Genomic DNA, 13081 nt, shown 5'->3' with positions numbered 1-13081 from the left:
GGGGTGAGGTTAATCTTACAAAGATCACTTTTAGGCACAGAAGAATCCAACAAAATTCAACCTTTGTGAAAGCTGGATGCCCTGTCAGAACACGGGCAGTTTGAATTCGCAAAAACATGCATTGGGTTTTATGGGAGAATTCTTTCTGGGCCCCAAGTTCCCAGGAGCTACAGTACCTCTGTGTACATGTTTCAGTATACCCGCCTCTGCACCTTAGTGGAAATCTTTTCATTATAATGTAAAAAAAAAAAAAAAAGTGTTTAAAAAAAATATTGAGCCAAATTGTTGTAAATAACATTTATTAAGCAGCAATATTAAACATAACTTTAATAATAATATTACAGAAGGTCAGAGGTATCACAAATCTGATAAATAAAACATTTTAAACAAATCCTTTTCATTTTTAAGCCATTATTATTTCATCTATTCAAATAATATTCTGTTTGTATTAGTTTTTCCTCTATATTACAGAGGCAGACATTTTAGATGGTCCATGCTAAAACAAACAACTCTTCATTTGACATTATTTACATGCAATTCTAATTCAACTAGAGTCAATGAGATGAAAAGGGGAGGATTCAAGTATCAAAATTAGTACCAAGATTTTTAAAAAGGCAATAATTTGTCATGTTTTGTGCACTGGCTCGACAAAAATGTTTAATCAACTCAACTGATTTGATTCCTACATTTTAAACAAGATTATTATTTTTTTGCTTGATAAATGACTGACGTATTCACCATTGTATCAGGTACTTGTTGGTCTAAATCCTGGTTTAGTTCCTGGCTCAGCCCATGGTCCAATCCAAGTTTAGACCCTGGTTTAGTCTCAGTTTAGTTGTCGAATAGTCTTTGTTCAGTCCCTGTAATTAAACCAAAAAGACATGGGTGAGTTCTGGTTTAGTCTCTGGTTAATTTCTTGATGTAGTACAAGTTTAGTACTAATTCCCTAGCACCAGAATAGAGAGAGCGCCCTGTTTTAGTCTTTGAACGGACCTGGTGTAGTCCTGGTTTAATTCTGTTTAATCCTTGGTTAGTCCCTCATTCAGTCCCAGATATCTTCCTGAGCTTGAGAAGACACAAGACCTTTGTGGTTTACTCTGGTTTTTTCTTGGTCAAACCTGGTTTAGTCCTTATTTTAGTCCTGGTTTTGTTGTGGTTTACTCCCAAGTCTGAAAAGTAGATATTAGGGACTTCACAGTGATCTCAAATGTACCTAATAAAGTGGCCAGTGATACTAATGCAGTAACAATATACTTATTTTGACTGTGCTTTTTTATACTGCAGTCAATTCTTATTAGACAAATATAAAACACTGAACTAAAAACCTACAAATAAATATCTTATGTCAGTGCAAAAGGCAATAAGCAACTATTCAAACTTAAACTAAGACCCCAAGACAAGTACAAGGTTTTACAGAGCACCCCATACTATCCTACATATTACGCAAATCTAACTCGTGTGAGCTTTAGCCATGTTATAATAACGTTACCTCTTCAAAAACAGACCTGGAGTTGTGTTTTAGTTCATTCACAAATGTCTGAGTAAATGTTTGAGTAAAGTAAGTTAGACAGTGTTTTCTCTCAGCCTAAAGACATAGGATTTGTGTAAATGAAACAGCTCCTGGTATGTTTTTGAAAGAACATTAAAACAGATCAGAAAACAACGTAATATGGGTCTTTAAAGAGGTCAAATTAGTGAAAACTTCATTAGAGATTAAATGATATCTCATTCTTCATGGCATGTTCTATAAATAAATAAGATCAGTGTTGAAAGTAATGCAGGTTTTTAGTGAATCATTTTACTAATAGACCCTTCAACAGACGACGCTGTGTCAAGATCAGAAATTGTAATGTAAAGTAGTGGTTCTCAACTTGTGGTACATGTGCCAGTGGTGGTGAAGGCACTTTTATCTGGTAGAAGCTGGATGTGAAGTTCAAAACATTGCTCAGTCCTGGGTTACAACAGCTTTTGTCCTGGTAGACTTGTCGATGTGGTCAATGTGCAAAAACACCCCATTAGGACTAAACCTGAACTAAATCTGGATCAAGCGAGGACTAAACCAGGACTACAACAAGACTAAACCAAATCTCCAGTAGGTTAGTCTTGATTTAGTCTTGATTTCATCCTAGTTTCGTCCTGGTTTCGTCCTGGTTTCGTCCTGGTTTCGTCCTGGTACAAACCTGATCTTGAAAATACATAAAATGACAACAAAAGTAGAAATACTTTCGTGTCAAAAATGTGAGAATTATGAATGATTTCTGGAGACTAATGCCTCATTACATGTTGTTTGCTATATGATAGAGCGATGAGGGCCGTGGGTCTATTGAAGTTAGCTAGCCTTCAAATTGCTGATGATGAATGATGATGATACTTCTTATGAACCAAATGAACCAAATGCTTCCTGTAATCACAAAAAATAAATAAATCTTATTAGACACATCCTATTTTAACAGTTCTATGCTTTAAAACAGTGTCGAAAACACAATCCATAGCTGCAAACGTTTCATAGTAGTCGCCGATATTATTTTCTAATTTTTGCCCGTTCTCAACTCTGATTGGGCGAGGAGTTCACATTTTCGTCCAGTTGGGGCCAGGCAGGGACATGTATCCTGGGCAGAGTTCCTTCCATGAGCCTCTCCATCCACAGCCCAAGTCTGTCGAGCTTATGGTGCAGCTCTATGCTGGTGGCTCTGGTAGACCCCCTCTTCGAGACCCCCTCCTCCCGGGAATGAGACCGGGATCGTGATTTAGAGCTAGACCTAGACCTGGATCTGGATTTTCGGGAGCACACGGAAGCGTCGGAGAGGGAGGGTTCCACGGATTGGTCTCCAGTGAAGACGGGTCTGAAGAGGCAGAAGTAACGCTTGTGTCCGTTCAGAGCTAGAACATGTCCGGTGAAGTCCGAGTACTCCTCTTCTGGATCCAAATCGTCGGATTGAGCCGAGCGCAGCAGTGACGGCATCCAGCGCGAATGTTTGTCTGAGTTTAAGAAGGAGAAGTGCAGCGTCTGGGTTCTGCGCACACAGAGGAGACATTTAGATTGAAATATTAATCATGATTGTTTTGTCATTGGCTTTTAAACATTCTTTTGAATACCTTTGCTTGGGTATCTCATGTTTTAGAACTTAAATTAATACTATAAGTAGTATCCGATTGTCTATATCAGAGTAAGTATAAGAGCACACAGACTAGCATACACCCATGGACCACTATAAACCTACTGCACCACTGACGATTACACACATATAAGACACATAGAAATGTTTAAAAACTACTACCATTTAATGCTGAAAATCGCATTCTATTGTCTATGTATCATCATCACTGTATCGGAATCGGTATCAAGTATCAGTTTAATTCCTTAGTATCGAAGTCAAGTTTGAAATTTTAGTATTGTGACCTCTGACACTACTATTTTCAACAATAAAGGCCTTTTTCTAGAAGTGCACTCCATTACTGTGACCTGGTGTTAGGTCGCCATCTACTGGCAGTAGGAGGAATAACTATTCAATAAAGCTAAGATTTGCAACTTTTTCCGACATGCTAACACAATCATGCCTTTGCAATGAATGTGATTTGACAGCAGAAATGCTCAAATTTGTATTTATGGACTTCAAAACCCTCACAGGAGACCTTCACACTTTTACCTCTTATGTCACAAACTGGAAATTTGAAATTGAGTTAGGGGGAGCGGACTTACTAAACTAGCGTGGATGAAACAAAATAAAATTTGAGGTATGTTTTTAATGAGTGAAGAATATTATTCCACGGTCTGTCTCGTTCAAGGCCCTTCAAGGTCTTGTTCTTCAAGGCCCTTTGAATTCCTTTATGTTGAAAATGTGCTCTACAAATAAACATGCCTATTTGAGTGATTCGTGCATGTTTGAATGATCTTGGTCCTGCCTCTTAAGTACTTGAGTTTGATTTGCTTTCATACAAATGAAAAAAGCACTTACAATTATTGTGACAGGTCTATCCTTATCCGTAATGACACGAGTGATATTTAGGCCTGAGCCCCGACAGGGCGTAGGGCCTATTGCTTCTGCTACACGGAGCGAATGGGGAGCGACGAGCGCATGGGCGAATGCAGCAAGACGACATGCAGCTTTGTCCTCGGTCGCCCCCGGTATCCCAGTAACCCACGCCCAAGGCCTGAGCCGAATTTATCACTGCTAAAATGAATGGAAGTCAATAGGAGGTCAGGGGGCGACTCCGACGAGATGGTGCAGACGTTCCTGTCACTCACCAATGACCCCATGGTGACGTGGAGAATGTCGAGAGCTTTCAAACAACGTATAATATGTTGTTTTTGCTAAAATTATTATTACGCCCGAGCGCCAGAGGCCGGCGAAGGGCCTATTAGTATCGCAAAGCGATGCTCCTGGTGGCCCGAAAGTGAAATGGCATGACGTGACTCGCCCGTAGTGACCAGGGACCCTCGCCATGACGTAGCAATGCGCCAGAGGTTTCCGAAAATGTATAGTTTGTCGGCCAAAAAAAACCAGAACATTGTTCTCGTATCAGAATATTATTAGGCCCGAGCCCTGACAGGGCGTAGGGCTTATTGCTTTCGCTACGAGGAGCGAATGGGGAGCGACGAGCGCATGGGCGAATGAGAGAGGACGACATGCAGCTTTGTCCTTGTTCGCCCCCGGCACAAACGGCAGCATCCCAGTAATGGTGCAAACGCGCCCGTCACTCACCAATGACCCCACGGTGACGTGGAGAAGGTCAAGAGCTTTCAAAAAATGTATAATATGTTGTTCTAATGTTTTCGGATATATTGTTTTTGCTTGAAATATTATTGTTATTTTATTTTGTTTTTCTTCTGCTTTTTGAGCTCTAATTTGACCCCCTAAACACGTTCAAAAACTCACCAAACTTGGCACAATATTCAGAAGTGGTGAAAAATTTGATAAAATATAGGTTTCATGCACAGGCATAAAAAAAAAATGGTGACACAGCACCACCTGGAAAACTAAAAAAATTTTGCGTCTATGGGAGACATCCTGGTTAACTTTGTCGTAGAGCCATGAAACTGTGGGGCACCTGTGGGGCATCTAAAGTTATCTAATTTATTTTGATAAGTGTCACGGTTTATGTGCAGCGAAGCCGCAAATTTCAGTCAAAATTTTGGCTAATTTCATTTGCTCCTGTTCGCACAGACTTACTCCGATCGTGCTGAAATTTGAATCACTAATGTGTGATCTCAGCCTGAATATAATACACTATAAAACATATGAAAAGTGAACACTATAGCGCTCCCTGCCATAAACATGAAACGTCAACATTATCGAATCTGCACCAAATTTGGGAATTAAATTCTATGTATGACTACGAGCAAAAAAAAAATATTATGAACATGGGGAATTTTTCACTGTTGGCCAGCAGGGGCGCAAAGACTCCCCCAAAAATATTTTATTATTACACACACATGCTTAGTCTGATCGTGCTGAAATTTGAATCACTAATTAGTGATCTCAGTCTGAATATAATTCACTATAAAAGTGAAAAGTGAACACTATAGCGCCCCCTACCATAGACATGAAACGTCAATATAATCGGATTTGTACCAAATTTGGGAATTCAGTTCTATTAATGACTAGAGGCAAAATCATATTATTGACATGTGCATTTTTTCATGGTTCCCCAGCAAGGGGTGCAAAGAACATTTAAAGGCGCACTATGTAATTTTTCAGTTTGCGGGCACGGCATTTAGGGCATGGTGTTGGTGGGGCACACCATTTGCAGGCGCGGTGTTTGCGGGCGCGGCGTTTGCAGCCGAAGTCCATTTGACGCCACTTGAGGCTTTAATTTCATTACAGTTTCTTACCCAGAGAAAGAGAAGACTTCTTTGGCAAACTTCCGGAGCAGCACGTTCTTGGAGCCATCGGACAGAACCAGGAGCACGTTGATGTGTCCAGGTCTGAGGCGCACTAAGTTACTGATGTAAGTAACGTCTGTGAGCTCAGTCACCTCCACAAAGTCCTTCTTAGGAGGACGGCTGAAGAGAGAGGAGACAAAGTTAGATTTAAATTTGTTAAATGTTTGGTATTCTTTTATGTACTGCAAATATTTTCTGTGAGAAAAGAAATCTTACATATTTTCAGACTTTTTCTTCTTCTTCTAGGGTAACATTATTTTAATTTTAACTATATATTTTTGTCTCATATTATAGTGGACTCACCTGGACGTGCTGCTTCGGTCTCCTGTGTCCTCTGGAGAAGGAGGTTGCTCTTTGGGCTTTGGTTTTTGGGGTTTGTTCTCCCCGGGCTCACTGTGAGAAAGGGAGACAGCAATATAAACTCATATTACATTTAAATATGTTTAAAAATGTATAATTGTAATGCTTGAACTGACCTGAAGGCCTGGATAATGACTGTGCCGAACAGAATGAAGAGAGCAGAAAAGATCAGGGACAGGATCGGCATCATCTCTCTCCTAAAGACAGAGAGGCACAGAAGAGATACACAGGAAAAATATAACTATTATATGGAATGTGATTTGTTTTTATGTAGACACATTTGTTTATTAAAACATTAATTGCCTCACTATCCTGCATGTTTTTTTAGACACCTGTGATTCCTGTGATTGGACTAGCAGAATGTGCTAAAATACTGAGAACAAAAACAATACATATTTAAGATGTTGTCATTTCTAATTCAATTTGATTTGTATGGATGTCCACAAATTATCATCAGTCATTGATAGAACCATAGTTACATTCTTAATGTTTGTTCTATGGCGTTTCATGTAATGCAAAAAGTTATTTTTACCAGTTTGAGTAGAGCAGATCGTCATAGACTTGGATGAAGTAGTCATATGCAGCATTCAACCAGCGGATAATGAAAATCTGAAATGATAAATACAATTACAGCGCGCACCAGAGGACCTGGAACCCCACAGTAAGAATTTTTAGAAATTATATATTTGCGAGGTAATGCAAACATTTGTGCAAAGATGAGCACACATATATCACATTCCCCCTCTCTCACCGGAGCCATCTCGTTGTTGAGTTGTGGCAGTGTTGCGTCCGAGCTTAGGTAGGACGGGTCTTTCTGGAGGAGCTCGATTTCTCCGTGGAGTCTGAACTTATCCTCCTCGCTCCCATTCCATCCTCCACTCAGTGAGCGGAACAGCACTTTACCGGCCTGTGTGCGCCTCTCCAAGATCACCACCTGTTTAAACATCACAAGAGCTTTAATACAGAGCGTTACAAGGCATTTCTGAGCTGTAATATGAGCAACAGTGTCCCGGGACGCAATGTGATATAGGCATTTGTTGTTCATTTGATAGTTTTATTACCTATATTAGGCAAGGCAAGTTTATTTGTATAGCACAATTCGTACACAAAGTAATTCAAAGTGCTTTACAGAATAAGAAATACATTAAAATCATAATAAAAACAAATCTAAACATAAATAATCATGAAGATTAAAATAAAAAAAGAGAGACATAAATTAAAACATATGTTTTGTCAGGTGCTATTTATTCTGATTCCTTGGTCCTAGATGGTTTAGTCCAGGTTCAGTCCTTGACAAAGTTTCGGTCCAGGTTCAGTCCAGGGTCAGTCCAGGGTCAGTCCAGGGTCAGTCCAGGGTCAGTCCAGGTTAGGACCTGGTTAGGACCTGGTTAGGACCTGGTTAGGACCTGGTTAGGATCTGGTTAGGACCTGGTTAGGACCTGGTTAGGACCTGGTTAGGACCAGGTTAGGACCTGGTTAGGACCTGGTTAGGACCTGGGGGTCCTGGTGTAGTCCTGGTGTAGTCCTGGTGTAGTCCTGGTGTAGTCCTGGTGTAGTCCTGGTTCATTTCTGGTTGAATTTAAGGTATGTGACTAAAATTAGCAACTTTACACTGTCATTGTGTAAATGATGAAGGTTTATTGATTATCACAGGTTAATGGTCTTAGTTAAAACAGTGCATCGATCTGCTTTCTCTCAGCCCTGTTGTGTACAAACCAGGCTGTCACTATCTCCTGTTGTTTTTCCGACTGCAATGCACTGCGGTCTCTTAACCCTCCTGTTGTCCTCGGGTCAAAATGACCCGCTACCACGTTAAAAACTAACAAAAAATCATCTTAACGATAATTTTTGAACTTGAAATTTTATGACTTTTCCTAGATTGACCCAAACTTTAGGAAAAGTGAATTGTTGCCTTTATTCACATTATCATGTATGCTGTACAAAAAAATGTACAAAGGTCGTCTTCGGGTCAAAATGATGTAAACAAGACAAGACAGGTGGCCTTGGTAAATGGTCACATTTTTCTACATTGCTTTTCCACCTTCATGGCACTCAAAACGCTTTACAACAAGGAACCACTCACACATTCACACACCAGTGCACACAGACACTGTGGGCAAGGTGGGTTAAGTGTCTTGCCCAAGGACACAATGACAGCATTCATCTGTGGGAGCTGGAATCACATCAGCCAACCTGTGGGTCAGTGGGTCTGACCGCTTTAACCTATGATGTTTATGTCGAGAGCTGGATTCGAACCACCAACCAGTGGGCGAATGCTCTACCAACTGAACTACTGCCGCCCTAGTGGACAGTGCCTTTGATCTGTGGATTTCCAGAAGTTATAAAGGTGCTGCAGATGACATTACCCCAAATTCTCTTTGTGCTGAATCCATGATGTCCAAAAGGCTCTAGAGCTGATTTTTCCAGATACCCAGCAAGACAACTCTGATTCAGACCAGAGGAGGCCCAGAGAGGAACCAGTGGATGCAAGTTGGCTTGATGTGACAGAGGGACTGAGGGGTCACAATGTGACATGTGACAATTTCTTCAGCTCTTATGACAGCAGCTCCTGAAGAGGAAGATCACCATGGTTGGCACAGTTTGAAAGAACAAACCTGAGCTCCCACCTGCACTGCTTGCAACAAAGGAGAGAGAGGTCTTCTCATCAACATTTGCCTTCACGCTCACCACCACCCTAGTTTCCTACATCCCAAAGAAAAATAAGAATGTAGTACTTCTGAGCACACTGCACACAGACACTGGCATAGCACTATGATCACAAGGACAGGAAGCCATCCATCATCCTAGACTACAACTGTGTAACAAAGGAGGTGTGGACAACCTGAATAAGGTGATTGGAACATACAGCTGCAGAAGGATGACTGCCCACTGGCCCCGGTCATCTTCCACAACATCATTGATGATTCCTCCTACAATGCCTTTGTGATTTGGAGAGAGATCAACCCAACCTGGATGCCTCATGAGCAGAACAAGAGGAGGGTGTTCCTGGAGCAGCTAGGAAAGGCATTTGTAACTCCACTCATTGAAAGAAGGAAGCATGTCCCTGCACAGAAGCCTCTGCAGCAGTTGTCAAAGCTATACAGAGTGCAGGAACTCCTGATCAACCTGAGGATCCAGCTGCCACAGCCGCTGCCCCAGCTGGGGCAAGTAAGAGGAAGAGATGTCAGTTCTGCCTGCCAAGAAGGACTGTAAAACACATAATGTGTGCTGTAGGTGTAAGAAATATATCTGCAAGAGCTGTGCATTTGCGTACTGCTCTATACATGTGCTAATTAGTTGAATGAGTTATTGTTTTTTTTGGATTGTATATTTTCTTACATTGTTCACTGGCAAAAAAAAAAAAAAAAAAAAAACCCTGAAGAATCTTATTCATTGGGATGAATAAAAACGCATTCAAAATTCCTTTTTGCACATTTCTTTTGTTTCTAAAGCTATAGAAATGCAGGTGAAAAGGGAAAACTCAAGTATTCACACATTTTGTGGTGAATGTTTCTTCAAGCTAAATAAAATTTGGTGTTTAAAATTCAATTAAACTGCTTATATTGGGGATTTAGTGAAGACGGGTCATTTTGACCCAGAGGACACGGGGTGTATACAGAATATGAGGACAACAGGAGGGTTAACCAGTCTAGTAACCACCACTAGACACTTTTTGTGGGACATTATGAGCACACTATGGTTCAACTGACAGTACTATAATATGGGCTCGACCCCTTTTTAGTGCCCTAAGTAGCAGATAGTGTGAACAATTAAAGTTATTTTAAAATAGAGAACATTTTACCAGAAATTGGGCTGTAAAATATTTTTTCTAAGACCCATTTAACTCAGAGAGGAATTGAGTCCCACAATCAGAGGAGCAAAAATCGAATGCACTGAACAATGTCTTTTCCGTCCCCAAAGATGAAACCTGGGTCATGACTTTTTTTCACTGAAAGCAAACCTTAGTCCACTTCTTTATACAATCTACGGTCCTATCCCACCAAACCAATTTGTAATTAGAAAAGCATAAAAACCTGTCATATGACCGTTAAAGTGCATTATCTAAACTAAATAAGGCTTAAACGAGGACGAAAGCAGACCAAATGTAAACTGTAAAATGTAAACTTATTTGCCTATGCCTTCATTATTTGCATATTAGTTTCACGTGTTGAGAGTGTTACCTGAGGAGACAGAGCAGCCTGGTTCCGGAGCAGAGCCTGGCACAGAGGCTGCTGGTGTTTCTGGTAAACATAAGCAAACCGAAGCACGTCCTTTTTATTCGCCACCGCAAAATCCAAGAATGCCTTATTCCCAGAGACAAAAGACTCATCCTGGTCTGTGATCAGTAGAACACAGAACCTGCAGACAAAAAAGACAGATAAATGTAAGAAATAAAATGTACAAGAAACTACTGTATATAACTCTATAAAACTAGCTGCACCATTTGGGAAAAAATATCTGTGATCTTTCTGCAAATTATTACAACTATGATTGAATTTGTGATGTATGTTTGATTAGGAGTATTTTGTTAAAAGTTCACATGAACTGTTCATATGAACTGAAACTAACACAAGAATCACATTTCAGAGCATGTTTGTACAGATCTAAACTATAAGAATAGTAGGGAAACAGGTATTAGATCCACCAAAATGTAGGATACCAGCATCATACTGATGCATCCCTACAGAAAAAAAGAGTTTTATTGTCTATGCATCATTATAGACAATACATTAATCAAGTTTGTTGTTTGTGGAGGAAATTATTGTACCTTAAAAATGGCAACATTTGTAATGAATCTTGCAGCCCAACCTCCTAGCGAATCATTTAAATATTTTGCAGATGTGATCACAGAAGATCTGTAACATCAATGTTACAACAATGCAATGAATTACAATTATGATGTGCAAATTGTGCATGTATTGTACATGTGTACATGTATATTATGCACATGACACTTTTATTCTGTGCCTGTACCTACCCAATGCCCAGAAAGGTTCTAAATTAACTTTACTGTATTGTGGAAAAAAAGGCAAAAAGAAACTGCCAAAGAAATCTACATATAAGAGGTTAGGCCATAACTGCCACAAGTAAATTCTACATGTTAATATAAAACGTGAAGTCTGTTCCCATTTTTTCAAATAAGATTTCACAAAGAAGAGTTAACTGAAATGTGTGAATCATTTTTGCCTCTCTTGTACAGCTGGGACAATATTAATATTAGTTTCACTCTCATTACTGCTGTGTAGCGTGTAAAGTCGTACTTCCTGCGTCGGTGGAACTGTTTTATGGGGCAGAGCTCGTCGAAAAGCTGCTGATTCACCAGACGAGGGACCTGCAGGAACTTATTATTGGACACAAACTCATCCATGATCTGCTTCTTCATCCCCCGAGCCTGAAACACACAGAACACAGGGGAACAGGGGAAACAGAGGGAATGTTAACAATTTTGATAATAGCATTTATTTTATGTATTTGTTAATTTATTTAGCACTTGTTAAAGGTCCTATATTACACAAAATGGACTCTTGTGAGCTTTAAGCCAGTGATGATGCTGTCACCTCATCAAAAACAGACTTGTGCTTTGTTCACAGGTTTGAGTAACCCTTTATTATTAGTCTGTCTACATCTCCAAAAGCTCAAAATGGGTTCCACCTTGTGATGTCATGAAGCAGTAGTTATCAAGTGAACAGCCATCTTTTATCTTTAGTTCAGAGTTTGTCAGTTCCAGGGCTGAAATGATCCAAATGATTCTAGTGAAGGTGCATGAAGTTAAAAAACATAATGGAGCTGGCTTGTTTGATAGCATAATGATCCATGGGTAGATTATAACAAAATAGTACATTATGTAAACTGTGTAATAAAAGTGTGAATATATTTCCATAAACAAGTGTATAAGATCTTTTGAATAGTGTTTTTGTACCATTACCTGTATGATGTCCACAGGGTTGAGGGTATCCTCCTTAAACAGCAGCATGGTGGGAGCGTACGTGTTGATGTTAAATTGACGCAGCAGACGAGTGTTGTGAGTCGCTCCTTGATCCACGTATCCAAAGCGCACATACTCTCTGAAGGAAAACGCCGTCAGCTGAACAAATGAAACAAAGATTATGTTATCTGGAATGTTTTGCATTTGGTGCCATCAAGCCAACTTATACATCACATTTGTGGAGAGACAAGCCTGAAAACAGTAAGAATGAATATATTTTTTAGGTTATTTTAAGCAATAATACAACAATAATGCAAGATAGACAAGTATAGTCGCATAGGGTGAAACAATCTTGTCAAAGCAGTAACATCTCTATAGAAGCAAGCAGAAAGCAGACCCTCCATCAGAAAAGTTAGACAGGGCACCTTTAAGTGTTGAGCCTCTTTATGTATCAAAAAACAAATTGATATCACTTCTTCTACCATCTTCTACATGAAAATGTTTTCATTATGCCTTGGGTAAAAGTTAATAAAAAACATTATTCTAGTACAGGGGTCTCCAACCAGCAGCTCTGGATTTCTGAATTATACATATTGTGCTGAATGACTCAAATTTGATGAACTACCATTGTAAAAGTATAATTTTGATGCCTAACTTTGTGCACCAATAAATGGCTAAAGGTTTGTGTTTTATAGGTATGTAACTGTTCCCCATCTAAGGCCTTCCGATGCTTAATTTCTTGTAAAGGTAAAGGTAAGTAAGTAAAGGTAGCTCTCTGGAAGAAAAAAGGTTGGAGACCCCTGTCCTAGTATTTTTGGTCGTGTACCTTATAGAGCAGTGGGACCACAGGGACCTGGTCAAACAGAAGGACACTAGGTTTGTTCTCCTCCTGCCAGGCGTCCAGGAACCAC

The 13081-nt window shown here is 39.8% G+C and overlaps 1 protein-coding gene across 1 annotated transcript; it reads right to left on the bottom strand.

Moving 5' to 3' along the window:
- Positions 1 to 282: 282 nt before the first annotated feature.
- On the bottom strand, positions 283 to 13080 carry dnajc16l (DnaJ (Hsp40) homolog, subfamily C, member 16 like; the record flags this gene model as incomplete). The annotated part of the gene is made up of 10 exons (XM_055160309.1): positions 283 to 3014; positions 5834 to 6004; positions 6188 to 6277; positions 6361 to 6441; positions 6777 to 6853; positions 6996 to 7178; positions 10426 to 10603; positions 11506 to 11636; positions 12171 to 12329; positions 12997 to 13080. Coding segments are annotated over 10 exons (1623 nt in total), but the record flags the coding sequence as incomplete, so codon positions are not given.
- Between the last annotated feature and the right edge of the window lies 1 nt (position 13081).

This window comes from Boleophthalmus pectinirostris, unplaced genomic scaffold (assembly GCF_026225935.1).
Source record: "Boleophthalmus pectinirostris isolate CB_2022bp ecotype Guang Dong unplaced genomic scaffold, ASM2622593v1 HiC_scaffold_3, whole genome shotgun sequence".
Taxonomy (NCBI): domain Eukaryota; kingdom Metazoa; phylum Chordata; class Actinopteri; order Gobiiformes; family Gobiidae; genus Boleophthalmus; species Boleophthalmus pectinirostris.
The sequence above is the reverse complement of the archived record's forward strand: the minus strand, read 5'-3'. Positions and strand labels throughout refer to the sequence as shown.